This window comes from Caenorhabditis elegans, chromosome X, assembly GCF_000002985.6.
Source record: "Caenorhabditis elegans chromosome X".
Taxonomy (NCBI): Eukaryota; Metazoa; Nematoda; class Chromadorea; order Rhabditida; family Rhabditidae; genus Caenorhabditis; species Caenorhabditis elegans.
Window position 1 is genome coordinate 234,813 of NC_003284.9, and position 21,610 is coordinate 256,422.

A 21,610-nucleotide genomic window follows, 5' to 3' on the forward strand; every position below is an offset into this window, starting at 1 on the left:
AAAAAATTCATAGAATTTTTCCAAAATTTTTAAAATGATTTTTCAGTTTTGCAAAAAAAAAATTATTTTTGCGCTTTCCGGCAATACAGAATGGTTTTTTTCTTGTTTTTTTTTTAAATTTAAAACAACCGGAAAAAGCTGGAAAACGCAAAACTCACTTGCGCGGGAATTCAAAATAAATTCAGGTTTTTTTTTTGAAGAAATTTAAAAATTTTGAAGAATATTAAAATTCGCGCTTTTGCTCTTTGACTACCTTAGATCTTTGACTACCTTTCGGCTCTTTGACTACCTTTTGCTCTTTGACTACCTTAGATCTTTGACTACCTTTCGGCTCTTTGACTACCTTTTGCTCTTTGACTACCTTAGATCTTTGACTACCTTTCGGCTCATTGACTACCTTTGCTCATTGACTACCTTAGATCATTGACTACCTTTCGGCTCATTGACTACCTTTATCTAATTTTTCAGAATTTTCAGTTTTTTTCGCTGAAAAATCAGATTTGTCAATAACATTTTACTTTTTTGATGTCTAAGAAAGTCGCGCTCTTTCTCACTTCCTAAATTTCCCAAAAAATGGAGATAAGATCTGATGTATAAATGCTCTTTGACTACCTTCAAATGATCTTTGACTACCTGTACCAAATTTTTCAGAATTTTCTGATTTGCTCTATTAAAAACAATAATTTTTCAATGTTCCCATGCCTACAACCCATTTTTCTCCCAATTTTTTTAAAGTTATTCCACTTTATTCCACTTTTTTCTCAGATTTCGTGTCGACGGAAAACTCTGTAATTTAGAAATGGAGCAAGTCAAGTTAAACAAACAAACATAATTTTTTAAAAATCCAATTCATCTAGAAAACCCGTTACTATAAATGGGGAAAAAACTAGGAAAGAAGGTATGACATGGAAATTGGACTACAACGAAAGAGGATGAAATTGTACCGGTGCTGTGTGAAAAATCTAACCGTAGGAAATTGGTAAAAAAAAAAGGCTAAACCGGTAAAGTGAGGCGGGATTTGGGAAATGGAGGCAAAAAGAAAAATCAAGAACAAGGTTGAAAAATTAACAACAAAAAAAAACAGATTATCGATTAACTAGCAAACAATTGGGACTAAAATTAGTGGAACTCAACAAACAAAATATTAGAAAACAAGTGAAAAAAAAACAAGGAAAACAAGAATGGAAATATATCAGTGAAATTGAAGAAACAAAAAAATAGACAATAACGTTATTTTATTACTGGCACTTTGGCTCATTCCGAATCCGAGTCAATCTCAACAGGATCTCTGGTTTCGCTATCAGTGGAAACTGTAGAATCATACTGCTCGCCACCATCCATATTGCGTGTGTATTCATCCTCGTCGTCACTGGACATCTTTGAATCACAAACTTCAATTTGTGTCGAAACAGGAGAATTTTTTAGAAGCGGTTGCAGAATCATCGATTTTCTTGGACGGACAGGAGACGGTGACGGCGAAAATCGTTTTTGTGATCTCGTATTTCTAAAATTTAGTGGTTATGATATTATTTATAGCAAAATGTTTACATTTTACGCTTTGGACGACGACCATGCGACTGTTCGGGTTTATTCTGCACTTTTTTATACGAGAGGGAGCTATTTTCCGACTTTTCCGACTCCTCGCTCATAGCTTCCGATCTCCTTTTTGAAAAGGTAGAACCACGTGAAGATGTAGATCCAGCTGGAACCTCTGCCTCGTCCTCGGAAATCACATCATCAGCGTTATTAGTCGTGTCTTGAAAGTAACTGGGGCTGAAATAGTAAATTGGCAGGTATGTTTATAAAATTCTAAACCTACTCAGAATATTCTGCATAGAGGCGTACGTCATTATTGGCGGATCCTCTGCCACCTCTCCTGTCACAAAGTTTCAGGCCGCTTGTAGATGGAGGCTTCGGTTCTTTCTTTGAAATGGCACGATTTCCCTTTTTCGATATCATCATAAAATTCCAAAACAAAATTCGTCGAACAGCATTCATCTCAGTCAGACAATAAATTCTGCAAAAGCGTTTAAAATAAGACTGATGAGTATCTGGAACTAACAAATGTGAACAAATGTATGCCGGCAGTGTACTTCCACAATCGGAACAGAGCAGACTTTCTTTTTCAGCATCAAAGTGAACAAATACGTGCTCTTCTCCATAACCAACATCTATTTTGTATTGATCATCTGAATCTTCGAGGATATGCAATCCGGCGGGAGAGTCGTGATTGTGGCACTCGCTGAGATGTAGAACTGCAATTGAGACATTTAGAGCTGGATTACTTTTCGATTAATACTCTTTGCAACTTTCAGCGGAATATCCATTGCAAGTAGCTCGCAACTACCCAAACCAATCGCTCTGAAAGCGTTGACTCGCTTCTTGAAGGACGGGTCGCATGGAATCGCTGGCATCTTAACAGTTTGAGATTTGTCTAATGCTGCATACCAACACTGATTGATCGCATCTGAAAAATTGAAATTGAATTTCATAATCTATGATCGATCGACAGACCCTGGCAAATTTTAACAACTTTATCCAATAGTCGATCCGCAGGCAATGGTTTTGAGAGGAATCCTTTTACATATTTGTTGAAGTTTTCGCTCGAATTTGTGGTCGAATACTGTAGAAGGAAGCCTGCACGAAGTTTTGCAAATGTCGTAGCCGATTTGAAGAGCATCAATTAATTCGCCTTTGTCCATTCAAAAACCGGAGCCGCCATGCGTTTCTCACACTTTTTCAGTTTTTCTTCAAATTCTTCCATTGAAAATGATCCCAGAAGCCCGGCTCGAAACGTTCCACCGACCTAAAGGCAAAAAATATTATTCGTTAGATTTCAAAAGTTTCTTACCTTCTTTCCAAACAGCAAAGCTTGAGCGCCACGTGAGGCGTTTTGTCCACAATTGTGCGAAATAAGTGTCAAAATGTGTCGATCACAGCGTACACATGGTGAATCTACCGCCTGGAAGATAATTTTTACTTAACCCAATTTTTTAAACGCTTCTTTTTAAACATACCTTCGCGTATTCACCCAGTGCTGCTTCTCCGTCAATTACAACACATGGAATTTTTCTGGGTTCTCCAGCTACTTGCACGAGATTCAATTCGGACCGCAACAACTCGGCGAATTCCTTATGATTTGGTCTCTCTTTTGTAGTATGAATAAAAAATCCAAGCGGAAGCATCCTTGCTTTCAATGATCGAGCTGTTCTGAAAAAAAAAGACATACAAAAAACCCAGGCCATACCCACCTGAATCGTGGACATTCCCCATTTACAAATGTGACGTAGAAATCACCCAATTGAAACGTTGTATCTACCATTATTCGAGAAGCAAAAATCATTCCGTCCGGATGTTTTTTGAGAACTTCCGAGATTTTCTTTTTCCTTTCCTGCTTATCCAACAAGCTCCATCTCTCCACTTTTCTTTGCCATCTCTCATGCTGGGTTACAGTAGGACATCCGTGAACGAATAGTTTCAAAGCGTCAGGGAAGAGCGTGAAAATGTTGAAGTGGAGTTGTTGTTTTGCATCTGAAAATGAATTATGAATTTGATTTCCTAATCATTCTCTACCGATCCAATATTTGACACGATCCGGGTTTTGCGATTGCAACGCCTTCAACATGTCTTCGGTTGTAGAAAGATGTGGGCCAGTGTTTCCGACGACCGCGTCTCGAACGCTTCGTGCAGCGTTTTGAATCTGTAAAACTCATTATTATTCATTTAGAAGATGCTAATTCCCACCTGTTTTGTGGAAATGTGATGTCCGCGCTCTTCCATCACCTGACGAACTCCTTCTAACGTTCTATGTGGAATAGCTTCTTCTTTCAGAAATTTCTTGACAGCGACTTGGCTATTGAGTGGTCTGTAGACATCTTCATTGCACTCCGGCACTTCGTAAGTGTCGCTTATGCTGAAGTAGTTGACATAGACGTACTCTCGAAAGCGCAGACACTGAAAAATGCTTACTTTTCAAAGCTCATGATTTTCCACATACCTGTTTTTTGACTGTGCCGTTCTCCAGCTCAACACAGTGAATTGTGTGCATTTGTTCTCCGAAGACTGAAACAGGTTTCATCAATGGCTGTGTTCTTTTGGTTTTCCCGTTTTCGTCTTTTTCGGATTTTGTCCACACGTGAAAATCGTACGGAACATTTGGATGTTCTTCTCCATTCAATTTCACATTGAGTGTTCTCTTTGATTTCAACTCGCGTAATTGTTTTACTGCAATCTGGTCAACTTCCTGCCAACTGAAAAACAAATATGTTACAGATCAGCCAATTTTTCGATTTAAAAAAATTGCGTTGCTTGCGTGATGTTTGTTTCCCAATCAATTCCACACCACCACTTTGTTCTCGGCTTCATCACGCAAAGAGACGTGTTGTTCTGAAAATATTGAAACATTATGAAAGGAATAAATGATTATAAAAAGCTTAAAAAAACGGAAGAAACGAAGGAAAATCGATCTTGTTAGCAAAAAAACATATATTTGCCTATGCTGCCAATGTGAATTTCTGCACAAAGAGGGGTGGAATAGTCAAAGTTACGTGAGTAAATGACGTTAATAATGTCTAAATAAATTCTACAGTGCAGAAAACTATGAATTTCAGAAAAAGAAACGGAAGAAAGGAAGGAAAATCGAATTTCTTGGCCTGAAGATCTCAACAGTGAAAGAAAGAGTGGTGTGTGTGATTGCGCGTCACATACGGCGCAAGTGCAGAATTTGCACCTCATCCTACGCGCACTACTTTTAGGGCAAGAAAATCGATTTTCTTTCGTTTTTTTCGTTTTTTTTTGAAATTTATGGTTTTCTACGCTGTATAATTTATTTAGACATTATTAACGTCATTTACTCGCGTAACTTTGACTATTCCTCTCCTGTTTGTGTAGAAACTACCGTTGTCAGCATAGGCAAATATCTGTTTTTTTCTAACAAGATCGATTTTCCTTCGTTTCTTTTGTTTCTTTAAGCTTTTTATAATCATTTTTCAGCACAAGTGATCGAACATGAAGCACAAATGGCTGAGCACTTCTGAATGGGAGGTTCTCATCAGCACAAAACAGTGAGTAATATCGCCAATATTGTTTTTGTCATAATTTTTGGTCTTCAGGTTTCGCGACGTTCCATCTATTGGAGACGAAGAGCTTGACATTCTGAAAAATTAAGGCGTTTTGAATGTTCGCGTCCCCCACAACGGCCAACTGCAATTCGAAGATTTTCACGTGTGGGTTCGAAAAATTCCAGGACAGAAACCCTACCTCGGCGACTACAAGGGTATCACTGTTTTTGGAGAATCTCGAAAACGTGGCCGCTACACAGAAGTACATAAGGAAACTGTCAAAAAAGAGGTAAATTGTTTTTTATTTCTTCAACTTTTCCACATTACTTTTTCAGATTATTCTTTTCAATAAATCACTTTATGCTCGGTACAGCGTTATCAATTCTACACAATACGTCAGGCCAATAATCGATTTGAATAAAGTGGAAAGATTGAAACGTGAGTTCTTTTTCATGCTTTATGTAAAAAAGTTTCTAATTTCAGCTCTGATGGCTCGTATGCTCTGTCAACTATATATGCCAAACAACGCGGTTCATGAGGCGTTTTCTGCAACATCAAAAGACGGTATCGTTGTCAGTCAGCAGCAACTACGAGATCTGACTCGACGAGGTTGTCCGGATACGTTGATTCGGTCCAGAGTTATAAAGCATCCGACGAACGATCTAACCGCGCGTGATGTCAGCAGGTTGGAGGGTTTTGGATCAAGCTCACAAAAATACTCCGAAAACGATTCGTCTTATGAGTCTGAGGAAAGCAATATGGAACCGTGAGAAAATGAATAGAACAATCAAGAAACTTATTTTGAATATTTTTCAGACTTCCACCTCATCCATTCTACAGCCCATGTCCTCCTCCAACAATCCACGTGAACTCTACTTTTCCGGTGAAACATGCCAGATCGCTCTGAAAATTATCAACAGCAGCCGATTTGATGTACCATTCACTACTATTGCTCCAATAGATTTTGCCGTAGAACCGGGAAGAGGATTTTTTGCCGGAAATAGACGAGAGCCGCAGACACTCACCATCCGTCGCATAAGGAAGACAGCTCGAAACGGACATCTAACAATTCGCTGTAAAAATACGGATTCGAGGCGCAGTTTTACATACCCTGTGTTTGTTGATCTGTTCTCTATTCGATAGGTTTGAATGTTTATTCTATTTGTTGTAAATTTTCGAAAAAATGCTGTTGTAACTGTTGATTTCTCTTAGCCTAGTTAATCGATAATCTGTTTTTTTTTGTTGTTAATTTTTCAACCTTGTTCTCGATTTTTCTTTTTGCCTTCATTTCCCAAATCCCGCCTCACTTTACCGGTTTAGCCTTTTTTTTACCAATTTCCTACGGTTAGATTTTTCACACAGCACCGGTACAATTTCATCCTCTTTCGTTGTAGTCCAATTTCCATGTCATACCTTCTTTCCTAGTTTTTCCCCATTTATAGTAACGGGTTTTCTAGATGAATTGGATTTTTTAAAAATTATGTTTGTTTGTTTAACTTGACTTGCTCCATTTCTAAATTACAGAGTTTTCCGTCGACACGAAATCTGAGAAAAAAGTGGAATAAAGTGGAATAACTTTAAAAAAATTGGGAGAAAAATGGGTTGTAGGCATGGGAACATTGAAAAATTATTGTTTTTAATAGAGCAAATCAGAAAATTCTGAAAAATTTGGTACAGGTAGTCAAAGATCATTTGAAGGTAGTCAAAGAGCATTTATACATCAGATCTTATCTCCATTTTTTGGGAAATTTAGGAAGTGAGAAAGAGCGCGACTTTCTTAGACATCAAAAAAGTAAAATGTTATTGACAAATCTGATTTTTCAGCGAAAAAAACTGAAAATTCTGAAAAATTAGATAAAGGTAGTCAATGAGCAACTGAAGGTAGTCAATGAGCCGAAAGGTAGTCAATGATCTAAGGTAGTCAATGAGCAAAGGTAGTCAATGAGCCGAAGGGTAGTCAATGAGCAAAAGGTAGTCAATGATCCGAAAGGTAGTCAATGAGCAAAGGTAGTCAAAGAGCAAAAGGTAGTCAAAGATCCGAAAGGTAGTCAAAGATCTAAGGTAGTCAAAGAGCAAAAGGTAGTCAAAGAGCAAAGGTAGTCAAAGAGAAGGTAGTCAAAGAGTGTTTGCCAAAATTTCCTATAAACCCAAATTTTGAACTAAAATTGATATTTTAATCTAAATCTCTAAAACCTGCCGAAAATTCAAAAATTCCGTGAAAAATGTGAATTTTCAGACGAAAAAACCCGAAAAATCGAGAAATTTGTATTAAATAAATAGAATTTTTCTCACTTTTGTTCAATTTTCAATGAAAAAAAAATAATAAATTAACCATTTTGTGGGCGGATCAAATAGAATATCAGCTAAAGGCACGAGGTATTGGGGGTGGGGGGCGAGACAGGCAATAAGATTGAATTGTTAAAGATGACGAGCATGGTGCATTTTGACACGGACGAGATACTTGAGCTGAATTTGATCGACATCATACACAATGAATCTGGAAAAATTTGATTTTTAGCATTAATTTTTCCAGAAGCGCTTACTCATTATAAAGCAAGTGATAATCGACATTCTGTTTTCCTTGAAGTTGCATGTAAGTGAGGCCCAGTGGAACGGTATAACCATCCGGATTCTTGTAACTTCCAATTTCTCGTGGACATTGGCGGCCTACTCCCTGCACAGACTGGAAGCCTGCTGGCAGAGTTTGTCTCGAAACATTCTTCGAAGCCATCAACTGTTGCACGTTGCCGAGTGCCACGTCACAGAGCAGAAGATATGCTTCTTCTTTGGCGTTGGCCTGAAATTGAAAATATCGATTTTTTGATTGAAATTATTGATTTTTTAAAATTGAACTTGTCTATTTTTGATCAAAAATTTCGATTTTTCATTTAAATTATTGACTTTTAATGAAAAGTATCGATTTTTAATGGAAATTATTGATTTTTGATTGAAAATTATCGATTTTTGATAGAAATTACAGATTTTTTGATAGAAATTATCGATTTTTTTTAAATTGAAATTTTCGATTTTTAATGGAAATCATCGATTTTTCAATGAAAAAAAAAACAAATTTTATTTTTTCTCGATTTTCATGCAAATTTGCTCCCAATTTTTCTCCAACTCTTACCCTGCAATAGAAGAAACTTTTGCTGAACATATCAGCAAAATAGACGCCCTTTCCGAACATATATCCAGAAACTGGAGCCTCCGGTGGCGCAATTCGAAGTCCTTGACCCAAAATTCCGGCGAAATTCATTTTTCCTGATCCGTGCCACAAAAGACGTCGATTTCCGATGTGTCGTTTGAATTTCGACGATTCATTGTCTCGGTTCACTTTTAGAATCTGGAAAAAAACAATGTTTTTCGAAAAATTTAGTAATTTTTCTTTTTTTCTGGATTTTAAAGGAGGAGTAGCGTCGGTCGTTTTTTTTTTGAAATTTTGCAAAAACCAATAAATCCATAAATTCACAATTTGTCTGGAATTTTATGGAGACTGCCGAACGAACTGTCTCAAATTTTTTTTAAAATAGAATTTTTCAGAACGTTTTATTCAAAAAAATACCTATCAGGGGTGTGCGGCAAATTTGCCGATTTGCCGAGCACGGCAAATTTCAAAAAAGTAGATTTGCCGAATTTGCCGAGCTCGGCAAATTTCAAAATTTGCCGCACACGTCAAAAATTTGACAGTACAATTTTGACTAAAACTGTTGATTTTTTTGCCAAAAATTTAGTAAAATGACAACAAATTGAGTTATTTTATTTTGATGTTTAAGCAGACACACTACACGGAACTTGTTCAGAAACCAGAGGTGTGTTGAGAATTCAGTAGTTTTGGTGCTCCAAAAAAAATATATAATTTTTCCGAGTTTGTTAAGCACGGCAAATTTGCCGAATTTGCCGTGCTCGGCAAATATTGAGATTTGCCGCACACAAAAAATAATGCCCTTTGAAAAATGAAAGGTGGTGTAATCGAATTTTTTAAATTTCGTTAAAAATACTGGCCAGTCGAAAACGCAAGATAATTACATTGTTTACTCAAAATTTGACGGTAATTTCAAAAAAGTTAGTTTCCAGCCGCTTGACAAGTTGGTCAATTTTCCAATTTTAACTAATTTTAGGCCATTTTTTGAGCCGTCATAACTGTTTTTTGATAAGTTTTCAAAAAGTTTCATTATGAAATTCGGTGTTTTCAGACAATTTTCGAGTCTGATAAAGCAATAACAAAATTCGATTACACCACCTTTAATTTTTCAAAGGGCATTATTTTTAATTTAGCCTAAAAATTATCCATTTTTCATGTTCTGAAAAATTCAATTTTTAGTGAGTTTTTTTTTGCTCTAAACGACAGAGTGTTTAAAAAAATTCATAGAATTTTTCCAAAATTTTTAAAATGATTTTTCAGTTTTGCAAAAAAAAAATTATTTTTGCGCTTTCCGGCAATACAGAATGGTTTTTTTCTTGTTTTTTTTTTAAATTTAAAACAACCGGAAAAAGCTGGAAAACGCAAAACTCACTTGCGCGGGAATTCAAAATAAATTCAGGTTTTTTTTTTGAAGAATTTAAAAATTGTTATATAATTTTGAAAATTTCAGAATTCAATAAATTTTTTTCCAGTTATGTTCTGTAAATTGGGACTTTTTCTGTCATTTTGGGCAAAAAACCGCAATTTTCGATTTTAATTTCCATTTTTAATCCAATTTTAAATCTCTACGAACATCAATCAGCTCGACTTTCAAATCATGAGTGGCTCCGTGAGTATTCTTCAAATATTGATGAATCATATTCCAATCATCACAGCCTTGTTGTAGTGGTTCCATAATACATTTCAATTTTCGATAATTAATATCAACTGGATCAATACTCAATGACGTTGATGCTGGAACATCTCCACCGCTGATTTGATCATACGCGAATTTGATGTCGAGAAGGGCGTTGAGCATGTTGTTTTTCTCCTGAAATTTCGCAAAAATTCAGTGTTTCGTTGGTTTTCCTGAGCTTGGGAATTCTTTTTTTTTTTTTGAATTTTCTTCAAAAAAAATCACAAACATCGGATTTTTTGAAGGTTTTCCTGAATTTGGAGATTAAAAAATTGTTAAGAAAATTTTTCAAAAAATCGGTTTTTTTTGTTGGAATTTTAAAATTTTTGTTGGTTTTCCCGAATTTGTGGATTTTTTTTAATTTTCTTCAAAAAAAAAATCCCAAAAATCGGTTTTTTAAAGGTTTTCGTGAATTTGGGGATTTAAAAAAATTCGAAATTTCGAAAAAAAAACGGTTTTTTGTTGGATTTTCTGAATTAGGGAATTTTTTTTTTTGAATTTTCTTCAACAAATTCAGAAAAATCGGTTTTTTTTGCTGGAATTTTGTTTGGTTTTCCTGAATTTGAAGAACTTTTTCTGAACTTTGTTTCAAAAAAATTCACAAAAATCGAATTTTTTGAAGGTTTACCTGAATTTGGGGGATTTTTAAAAAAATTGTTTAGAAAATTAATAAAAATCGGTTTTTTTCGTTGAAATTTTCGAAATTTTAGTTTTTAATTAAGAAATTCACAAAAATCGGATTTTTTGAAGATTTTTCAGAATTTGGGGATTTTTTAGATAATTTTTTTCAAAATAATCACAAAAATCAGTTTTATATTGTTGGAATTTTGGTTGGTTTTGATGAATTTGGGATACTTTTTCTGAACTTTGTTTTAAAAGAAGTTCACAAAAATCGGATGTTTTTTTAAAGGTTTTCCTGAAATTGATGACTTTAAAAAAAAAAAAAATTTCCAAAAAAATCACAAAAATCGGTTTTCTTTTGCTGGAATTCTGGTTGGTTTTCCTGAAATTGGAGATTTTTTTATAAATTGTTAAGAAAATTGATAAAAATCTGTTTTTTTTTTCGAATTTACGAATTTTTTATTTATATTCATTTATTTTCACATATCACAGTTAAAATGCGATGCGCGCATAGTGTTTTTGGCGTGGATCGCGAGTGGGAGAAAAAGGAACCGGAAATGATGCGCATTGTGCGTCCATCGCGAATTTGAGATGCATTTTGCGAGCATCGCAATCAGGGGTGGGCGGCTAATTTTTCGGCTAATTTCGATTTTCGAGTTTTTCAGCTAGTTTTCATGGAGCAATTTTTATAATTATGCATATGAACTAAAGAAGAAGTCTTGAGCAACGAATTAAAGAAATGAAAACTTTCAAAAATTCCCACGTTTTTCTTTTCATTGCCTTGAAGCACATTAGCCGATCGGCTAACGGCTAACGGCTGACGGCTAACGGCTAATGGACAGAATTGTGTCGTTCAGGAAAAAATATTTAGTTTTATTAATTCGTTGCTCAATACTTCTTCTTTAGTTCATACACAAAATTATGAAAATAGCTACATGAACACTAGCTGAAAAACTCGAAAATTGAAATTAGCCGAAAAAGTAGCCGCCCACCCCTGATCGCGAACATAAATTATGGGCACATTATGGATTCTCCTTTCTGATAATAAAACTACTAAACCCTGCAAATTCTGAGCATTCAAGCCAATTAGTTGAACCAAAATACATTCATTAACAGAGCAAAGTGAGTTAACATTTTTTCAAAACAACAAAAAGAAAACATTAGTAACAAAAAATGGAACTCATAATAACAATAACAAAATTATCGAATCATCATCGTAGCCAATTCGGTTCTCGAAGTTGGACAAGTCATCCGGATCCGTTCTCCCTTTGCGTCCACAGCTATTGCCTTCATCGCTGAATTTTCCATCAGTGTTTTTAACGTGTAGTATTCCAACTCCAAGCTTCGTGTATTCTTTTCCTTGGAATTAGAACAAATATACTGAAAAATGAACATGGTCCATTAAAACTATGCTTCGAAACTAACTTGCTGCTGAGCACTGCGTCCAGATCCTGATCTTCGTCAGTCTCCATCTGTTGAAGTGTAATTTTCCTTCTTCATCCTCGCCAACTTCTCGTTTTGCCTGATTCTGATTCTCCATGACTTTCTGTGCGAGACCCGCGAACCCACTGAACTTCGGTGTTTCCTTCGGCTTGTCACCACTGAAAATTCGAAATGGATTTATGATTATTTTTATACACCAACTTTTTTCCCAAAAAAGCAACTGAAGAATTATGATTTTTCCTAGAATCGACCGCTTTCAGTGTATTGAATGGTGGTTTTTTTGAATAATAAAACTTCAGAAAAATTGATTTTTGGGTATTCCAACTATTTGTTTTTTTTATTTTTCAGGAAATCCTCTAAAAATTTCATAGTTTTTCGGATTTTTTTCTTTCAAAAATGGACCTTAAAATGGACCAAAAACCCGACCTCATTAGCAAAATGCTACATTCATATTGATGAAAATTTTCAAAAAACTAGCCGAATTTGGCTAATAATCTAGAAACTTTGTCATATTTGGCAGGATTTTAGCTAAATTTATGAAAAAATTACATCCAAAACAGGGGTGTGCGGCAAATGGAAAAAATTGCCTAGCTCGGCAAATCGGCAATTGCTGGTTTTTTTAAATTTGCCGAATTCGGCAAATTTGCCGAGCTCGGCAAGTCGGCAATTTTCGGCAAATCGGCAAATTTGCCGCACACCCCTGATCCAAAACTGTCGGTTTTCAAATTTTCTAAAACAAAAATTTTCGGATTTTTCGTTTTTCCGAAAATTCAAGAAATAGAAAATTTTTAAAATTTGGTAATTTCTAATTTTTAGAAAAAAAATGTCTGTTTTCTTTTGTAGAAAAGGAATTTTGGTTACTTTTCCTAAATTTGGGGAATTTTTTAAAAAAATTCTCAAAAATCGGTGTTTTTTTAATTGGAATTTTTGTTAGTTTTCCAGAATTTTGTAAATTTTTTAAAGAAAATTATGGGTAGAAAAGGAAATATGATTTAAAAAATTGAATTTTATGGTAAATTCTTTTCACTTTTTTCTTGATTTTCCATAAATTTTCTACCTTAATTTTATGAAAACTATCAATCGGCTCGGGCACCCGCATTCCAAAATTATGCGGAATAATCGTGTAGAACTTGTTACTAAAATCCAAAATTTTTGAAGCATCAATGGGCAGCTTGACAAGCAAATCACTAATATCATTGAGAACTTCAAAAGCCAAATTGATTTGATTATGTGATAATCTTCCAAGCGGCATTTTGTTCACATCTATTTCAAACGATTTTAATGCAGATTTCATGTTTTCAACGTCGAAAATTGACATTACAACTTCTTTTACAGATTTTGGAAGTAGAGTTTTTGATCCTGGAGTGATTTTTGATCCTGGAGTGATTTTTTTTTTGTGTCCGTTATTTGTGCCTGAAAATTTTAGAGTTTTTAGGTAGAAAAAGCATAGAATATGAGCGAGATTTTTAGATATATTTTACATTGCCTTTCTAGAGTTCAGGGAATTTTTTTTCTCAAAGCTTAAATCGCCAAAGCACTGTCTTGCCTCAGCTGGAAAAACCAAGAATAAGGATCCCAGCCAACGGACAATGGAGGAGATACCCGAACACGAGGGATACAAATTCCGAGTTGCCAGACCACGTACGGATTTCCGCGGAACTCATCAATATGCTTCGCCGAACGCTCATATGCTCATTGAACTGGTTGATATCTTTCATGGCATTCAAAAATTATCAACGATTTTTCCAATTTCAGGGACGCCATGACGACATTTGGTCGCTGATGTACATGGTGGCCGAGTCCTTTGTCGAGCTACCATGGACGAGATGCGAGGAGACCGAAGTGGAGCATTACATGAATCAGTCAACCATTCTTCGTCTGTTCAGTGACGGTGAGAAGCTTTTGAAAACTTGACACTTGTCTTAATTTTTTGCAGAAAAGAACCCGACCCGGTTGAACGCAGATATGAGACGTCAATTGGACGAGATTGATTCGATGCTGAAGGCTTCAAAGTACTATGACAGTCCAAATTATGATGCCGTTTATCAATTCTTCAAAGATTCGATGGCAAAAGCCAAAGTCACTTGGGATACTCCATTCGATTGGGAGATTGGCAACACGTTATCCGAGGAAACGTCGAAGGGCGTCAAGCGCAAGATGGGGGGACCATGGGAGAATCCTGGGCTCTTTTTCACGGTTTTACAATAATCGACATTTAAAGGTGGTGTAGTCGAATTTTTTATTGCTTTATTAGCATAAAAATTGTCTGAAAACACCGAATTTCATAATGAAACTTCTTGAAATCTTCTCAAACTAAAAGTTATGACGGCTCAAAAAATGGCCTAAAATTAGATGAAATTAGAAGTTTGATCTACTTGCCAAGCGGCTGGGAACAATTTTTTTGAAATCACCGTCAAATTTTGAGTATTTATAAAATGCAATTATCTTGCGTTTTCAACTCGATTTAGATATTTTAAAGTCGATGGACGGCGAGATTTTTAATTTTTTAATCAAATCTCGCGGTCCATGGACTTTAAAATACCTAAATCGAGTTGAAAACGCAAGATAATTACATTGTATACTCAAAATTAGACGGCAATTTCAAAAAAGTTAGTTTCCAGCCGCTTGACAAGTCGGCCAAATTTCAAATTTTAACTAATTTTAGGCCATTTTTTGAGCCGCCATAACTTTTCGTTTGAGAAGTTTTCAAGAAGTTTCATTATGAAATTCGGTGTTTTCACACAATTTTGAGTCTAATAAAGCAATAAAAAATTCGACTACATTGCCTTTAATAGTCTTTAACATGAATAATTTTCAGAAAGGTTGCTGGGCTGGACTCAAGTTCATTCCAGAACTGACACCAAAATCTGCTCCAACATCAAAGAAGCAAAATTTGCCAAAGTCATCTTCGAAAGGAGGGAGAGCAGATCGTCAAATGAGCAAAGAAGACTCGGCTGATGGTGATGATGTAGTTGTGAATCAAGGTACGCCGGCGCAGAAGTCAGCGAAGCAAGAGAAGAAGGAGAAGACGGTTGAAGAGAATGTTTAGATTGATAACTAGTGTAGAATGATGACTCGGTGAAAATAAAGATTTATTTTGATGATTTACGTTTTTACTATTTACCAGATATGAAGATAACTTAAAGGTGAAGATAACTTAAAGGCGAAATTGGAGACTTTGCTTTTTGAGTATTGGTCCAAAACTACCGAATTTCGTAATGAGACGTTCTGAAAATGTTTCAAAAAAAAGTTATGGCCGCTTAAAGTTTTGAAAAAAAAGGCCCATTTTTAGCTAAAATCTCAAATTTTGGCAACTTCACGGTGTCCCAGGGGTTGGAACTTAATTTTTATTTGATTGTCGTCTTTTAATGCATGTTTTCACAATTTATTAGTTGTTATTTCGATGTTTTTTCGGTCGATGCGGACACAAATACGATACAAGTTTGTGCCCGCATCGACCGAAAAAGCATCTCAATTAACGAAATAACACGAAATAAAATGCCAAAACATGAATTAAAAGATGATAATCAAATGAAAATTAATTTCCAACCGCTGCGAAACCGAGAAGTTGCCAAAATTTGAGATTTTAGCTAAAAAATGGGCCAATTCTTCCAAAACTATGAACGGTCATAACTTTTTTTTGAAACATTTTGGGTCTAAAAAAAGCAAAGTCTCCAATTTTGGTACGCCACCTTTCACTTTTTTTCGATTATAATTGAAAAAAAAAGTTTCACACGACCCCCCTTGATTGTGAATATATAGAATGTAAAACAGTAGTTGATTTCAATTTTCAAAAAAATCCAAATTTTGCTGGGCTTTTTTAGAAGCTTTTTTGGGAATTTGTCGATTTTTTTTTTCAATTCCGGAAATTTTTCAATTCCGGCAGTTTGCTGATTTTCCGGAAAATGTTCAATTTTTTAAACTCAAAATTTTCCTAGAAAACCCACAAATTCCGAGTAATCCGTCTCCACGTAGCTGAACATTCCGGGCATTTTGCGGAAATGTTTTCTATAAATCCAATCGTTCTTCGTTTTTTCGTGGAAAACATCCTGGAATTTGAGAATCGCTTCATTTGAATTACTGTATGATTCATGCTTATTTCCGCCGACTTCTGTGCCAACTCGACCCCAAGAACGGAAGACGTAGTAGATTCGGAAATTTAAATTTTGTCAATTTTTTTTTCAGATTGAATTTTTTTCATCGAATTTTCAGTTAAAAATCGCGAAAAATTACCAGAAAATTCGTTTTTTTTTCGTAAAAAGTTCTTTTTTTTTCTGGAAAACACCGAAAAAAATTCGATTTTTTTCGTATAAAAATGCAGAAAATTGGCTATTTTCTCGACGTTTTTGTCCAGTTTTCACTGAAAAACCCGTACTTGTGCAGTACGATCGTGTCCTTCTGGAATGTCTTGCTCGTTTTCTCGTAATATAGAAATGTTGTCGGTGTACGGCATTCTTTCGAAGATCTGGCGGTATTCCCAGAGAAGATCGGATTGTTTCTGTAAATTTTTCCAATAATTTTCAGCGTTTTAGTGGAGGACTAACGGTTCGGACGATTTTGAACGTATAGACCCAAAAGGAGCTCAAATAAACGAATTTCGTAATGAGACTGCTCAAAAAAATTTTTAAAAATTTTTTATGGCGGTTCAAAATTTTGATAAAATTATACTGATTTTGGCTAAAATCTCGAGTTTTTCCCATTTTTCCGTGTCACATCTGTCCGAAGTTGGCTTTTTTGGAATTATCGTCCTTTATTACATATATTGGTAGCTTATCTCATTTAATTTCGTCGATCAAATAACATTTAAAGCCGATAGGTAACCAAAAATTATCGAAATTGGTTACCTATCGGCTTTAAATGTACCTTAATCGACGAAATTAAATGAGATTTATCACCAATATATGCAATAAAAGACGATAATTCCAAAAAAGCCAACTACGGACAGATGTGACGCGGAAAAATGGGAAAAAATCGTGATTTTAGCCAAAATCAGTGTAATTTTTTCAAAATTTTGAACCACCATAAAAATTTTTTGAGCAGTTTCATTACGAAATTCGTTCATTTGAGAACATTTTGAGTCTAGACGTTCAAAATCGTCCGAACCATTAGTCCTCCATTAAAACTGAAAAAAAAAACCTTCATTCGCTTCTTCTGAACCTCCATCAATCTTGCTTCCTTCTTCATTCGTCTTTTCTTCGCAAAATCATTCTCATCTGGATTCCCTTCACCGTCGATTTCAATGATTTCAGCGCTTGCCGGACGTTTATTGGAGCTTTCCGGGGATCCTTCTGCAGATAAAACTGGAGTTTCAGCTTCTGGTGGTGTTGGAGAGGCAGAAGCCGGGGTAGCTGGCTCCGTGGATCCCCCTTTTGCAGCTAAAGCCTCCACATACTCCCCAGTCGCCTTAATTTTAAAGTTCGCCTCATAATCCGCCCAGCCAGGAATATCCTCAACGGTGCCGGAAATTTTATCAAATTCCTGCAGAAAACACTCGAAATGGTTGGCTTTTCCCTTGTTATGAGCCTTGATTTCGCCGCGCTCGAAATTTTGGCCGCATTTTCCACATTTCCCACGATTTGACAACGATTTTTCGGTTTTTATTGTGGACAAAATGACGGTAGTGGTAGAGAACAGGGGTGTCAGAGTCGGTGGCGATGCGGTTTTAAAGTGTTGAATTTCCTGGCGAAGCTTTTCCTGATCTTCCCAGCGAAGCCAATCGACTCCTCGGATTGAGCTTATATTGATGTCATCTCGGCCGCGAATCATTTTATTCCAGAAGCAATTGTAATGAAACCACGAATCCATGTTTCCATCGAAGAATGTTGACGGGCGATTCATTGACATTCTCAATTGATCCTGAAAAATTCAATTTTTAGGCTGATTTTAGGCTTTAGGCTTTTTAGGCTTTATAAAGCTCTCACCAACGCGATATTCTTTTTGCATGTTTTACAAGTCGACCGGCCAGACTTTGCATATTCGATAGCGTAGGGCAGTGGCTCGTTGGAATGAATCATCCGGGACCCGTATGACAATCTGGAAGATCTTTAAAAATTTAATTTTTAATTTATAAAGCTTTAAAATAGACTAGCGCACAACGTGCGCTATCCCTTCGGGAGTGGGGATAGGGTTAGTTCACTCTAAGGTATCAGCAAGGTAGCTGGCGCAGGTTCTCGGCTTTGCCTCAAACCTGTGTTGGGGTTCAGTGTGTTCACCTTGAAATTCATAATATATTCTAAGGATTTGTTTCTAATTTAAAATTTTAATAATTATTTAGCACCTGCGGCGCTGAGTTTCCAAAGTTTCTGAAAGAGAGAAATATGCCAAGGAGTTTTTCCAAGTTCAAAAGTTCTAATTTTCTAATTTTCTAATTTCTAAAATTCAAATTTGATAGAATAAACTATTTTCTCTCAGAATATGTAAAAACATAAAAGATATTTCGAAAACTTTGGTGAGGAGATGAAATTTTCGTTTTTTTTTTATTTTTGTTTTTGTCATAACTTTTTTCATTTTTAAAGCTGGAAAAAATTTCCACTAAAATTTTTTTGAACCTTACATATACGAATTTAGAGTCAAATTCTGAGTCTATTACAAAAACAGAATTAAAATTAAACTTAAACAAACCAATTCACAAACGCTCAAAGTTGAAAAATCAAAAATCAAAAAAGGCAGTAACTTTCTTCTCGGTCGATTATCTCTGTGATGTATAACTCGATTTTCAAAATTTTTTTGTCTCTCGCTTAAGAAATCTTCATGGTTTCATATATTTTGCTCAGAATCAGAATAGCTCAAACGACGGCAAAGTTATGAGAAGGAAAAAAACCTTTTTGGATAAAAAACTACAGTAACCCTACCGTATACCACCTACAGTGCCCTACAGTACCTTAGCATCAACTCCTAACCGAATACCTCTTCAAAAATAAAAAAGAAAAAAATAACACTCGGTGGGGGTCGAACCAAGACAATGCTGCTAACATTATTTTTTCCTATTATATTTAAAATTTTTTCCAAAATTTGCAAGTTTTCGACTTTTTTACATGTTTCAAGGTAGATATGTATCAAACTGTCTTAAAAAACAAAATCTACGTTCAAATTTGCATATGGACATCAAAAATTTAACAAAAATGTTGAGGTTAAACATGTTTTCCATACACTTTTCAAAATGTAGAGATATTTCAGCTATAAATTTCAAATTACTATAACTTTGCTCGCAGTCAATCAAATTGAAAAAACTAAAAATTTTTAACAATCCCAGACATACAGCTACCATATCAAAAATGTGTTGTACCATCACCTTCAACACTGTGCAAAAAAAGCGACATGACACGCAAAAAACGCGTTTTTTTGGTGTTTTACTCAGCTTTTCTCCTAAAAGACATGAACAAATCACATAACAATTTAGATAATAAGATAGAGCAAATATTTTCACATATTTTGAAAAAAAGAAATTTAAAAAAATATGCAGGTACAGCAAAGTTAGAGGCAAAAGTGTGGGCCCAGTTTTCGGACGGTGGTTTTGCGACACGCAAAACGGAGGTTTATGCTCTTTCCGGATTTAATATAGGAAGAAGGCAGATAAAAATGCTGAAAGAGCGCAAAATTCTGATTGAAATCAAAAAATTAAGACAATCTTTCAAAAGAAACATGTTTTTTCGCGGCGAGACCAATGGCAAGTCTGCATTTTGTCGTGACGGTGTATGCACAGAAACAATTTTTTTTAATTTGTTTTTTTTTGAAGCATTTTAAGCATTTAAAAACGAATTTTCCCCTCAAAAATCGATAAAAAGAACTTGTTTAGTTTCTTTTTTACAATTTAAAAACTCTAAAATTTCATTACAATCAGGAAAAGCAAGAGAAGAAGCGCTGAGGATTGATTTTTCATGCTGAAATCTATAGAAAAGTTTCTTTTTTTAAGTATGAATAACTCTTTCAGGGGCTACTAGCGCTGAGGAAAAAAAATTCTTTATTCTTTGATTTAAGTACATTTATGATCTTTTGGGCACAAAATGTAACTTTTATTTGTGCCCCACTGACCTATAAATGTACTTAAATCAACGAATAAACGCCCACTCAAAGACCACAATATTTATTAAAAAGTGATAATTAAATAAAAATTAGGTTCTAGATATTGCGACACCGAGAAGTTCGAAAAAATTTTGATTTTAGCTGAAAATGGGCCTTATTTTTCCGAACTTTGAACGGCCATAACTTTTTTTTGAGAAATTTTCAGAATGTCTCATTACGAAATTCGGTAGTTTTGGACCACAATTTGGGTCTAAAAAAGCAAAGACTCAAATTTCGGTACTCCATGTTGAAATAGTTGTTAGGAGATCACGAAATTATAATAGGTTTTCCGAAAAATCAAACATTTTCTACCACAATTTTAACAGGAAATTTAGATGGTGAAAATATGGAATTTTGGTTAAACTAGAGAAAAAAAATGTCGTTTCCAGTGATTTTTAAACCATAACCATTAAATCCCCTTATAGACTTGGGTCTGATGGACTACAAACTACAAAGAGATAATTAGCAGACCCAATTTTTTTAATGGAAATTTGTAAATTTTGGCAGGTTTTGAGTAAAATTTCGAAAAGTTCTGAGTTTTTAAAGGTAAATTTTTTTTATGAATAACTGAAATTTTGAGCATTGTATATATAGCATTATTTATATATATTGTTTATATATTTTTTTCAAAAATCCACTTAAAATGCGTTTGAAAAATCTCAAAAATGTAATTTTGGATGAAAAATGAGCTGAACCATGTAAAAATGCCTGAAATTTCTAAATTTGGCACTTAAATTGTCTCAAAAATAAGTGAAATTACACTTTTTATGAAGAAAAATCCAAATTTTTAGAGAAAAAACCCTAATTTTTCCTCAATTTTCAGACGAAAAAAGGGTCTATCAGTGGAAGAAATCAAGAAAATCGCCATTGAGATGCTGAATTTGTGGATGAAAAGCAGTGGAAAGTCCGGGAAGAGCTGCTCGCCGAGAATCCGATTCGTGAAACCGAAAAATATGCTCCAATATTCTCAGCAAACCGGAAATCTACGCCGAAAACTGCTCAGCTCAGTGTGGCAGAAGCCGATGATTCAGATGTACAAGAGGTGTCAATGGATGCTGAAAGTGGAGCAGAAGCTGCGAATAAAAGTGCTATGGTACGGGAAAATTTCGATTTTTAGCTGGAAAATTGACAGAAACGCTATTTTTTGTAGTCAAAGCTCCGAAAAACTCGATTTTTCGTAGTAAAAATACAGAAAAATTAGGATTTTTCCTAAAAATTGAATAAAACAGTGAAAAAATCGTGATTTTGACAGAGATCTCAGAATGTGCTTTGCTCTTAACCAGAATCGGAGAACAGCAGAAAGCTTACGAACTGTTAGATCTACTGCTTGATGAAACTGCAAGCAGTGGGGACGAAGCGACTGTTTAACCACGTGGACATGCTAGGCCATGGGCAATGGCAGAATTGTTCGAAGATGCTCTTAGAAAACGTGATATATATGCTGCAGCGACTTGCCTGCAAATTATGTCGTTGACCGCCAACCGTGCAAAACTTGAGCCTCTCGCCAATCGCATTTTCGAGAAATGTAATGTGAATCAAGAGCAAGTTCGAATTATTCAAGGATTCATTCGTCTTCGCCCACAATAATTTTATTTCGTTTAGCCTAGG

At 35.2% G+C, this 21,610-nt stretch overlaps 2 protein-coding genes, 1 non-coding gene and 3 pseudogenes across 6 annotated transcripts; 3 read left to right on the plus strand and 3 right to left on the minus strand.

The window, feature by feature from the left end:
* Positions 1–1,254: 1,254 nt before the first annotated feature.
* AC8.11 (uncharacterized protein) lies at positions 1,255–1,998 on the minus strand (the record flags this gene model as incomplete). The annotated part of the gene is made up of 3 exons (NM_001392713.1): positions 1,255–1,504; positions 1,549–1,773; positions 1,820–1,998. The coding sequence occupies 3 exons, from the start codon at positions 1,996–1,998 to the stop codon at positions 1,255–1,257; spliced, it is 654 nt and encodes a 217-aa protein (NP_001379538.1).
* Positions 1,999–2,556: 558 nt separating this feature from the next.
* On the plus strand, positions 2,557–2,652 carry mir-258.1. The gene has a single exon (NR_002410.2). It is a non-coding gene; the product is annotated as a pre-microRNA mir-258.1 (primary transcript).
* Positions 2,653–2,683: 31 nt separating this feature from the next.
* On the minus strand, positions 2,684–4,365 carry AC8.10 (MULE transposase domain-containing protein; the record flags this gene model as incomplete). Its single annotated transcript, NM_001373214.1, has 8 exons — positions 2,684–2,806; positions 2,852–2,962; positions 3,018–3,210; positions 3,252–3,531; positions 3,574–3,700; positions 3,745–3,954; positions 3,998–4,250; positions 4,313–4,365. The coding sequence occupies 8 exons, from the start codon at positions 4,363–4,365 to the stop codon at positions 2,684–2,686; spliced, it is 1,350 nt and encodes a 449-aa protein (NP_001359778.1).
* Positions 4,366–5,036: 671 nt separating this feature from the next.
* On the plus strand, positions 5,037–5,969 carry AC8.12 (annotated as a pseudogene). The gene is made up of 5 exons: positions 5,037–5,063; positions 5,112–5,349; positions 5,396–5,498; positions 5,544–5,826; positions 5,877–5,969. Coding segments are annotated over exons 1-5 (744 nt in total).
* Positions 5,970–7,478: 1,509 nt separating this feature from the next.
* On the minus strand, positions 7,479–17,955 carry AC8.1 (annotated as a pseudogene). Its single transcript has 9 exons — positions 17,863–17,955; positions 17,078–17,797; positions 16,317–16,439; positions 15,885–15,990; positions 12,969–13,354; positions 9,776–10,012; positions 8,188–8,403; positions 7,604–7,857; positions 7,479–7,557 (listed from the first exon to the last, which is right to left on the minus strand). Coding segments are annotated over exons 1-9 (2,214 nt in total).
* Positions 13,531–14,990, plus strand: AC8.2 (annotated as a pseudogene). Its single transcript has 4 exons — positions 13,531–13,644; positions 13,697–13,832; positions 13,878–14,137; positions 14,760–14,990. Coding segments are annotated over exons 1-4 (741 nt in total).
* Positions 17,956–21,610: the final 3,655 nt, after the last annotated feature.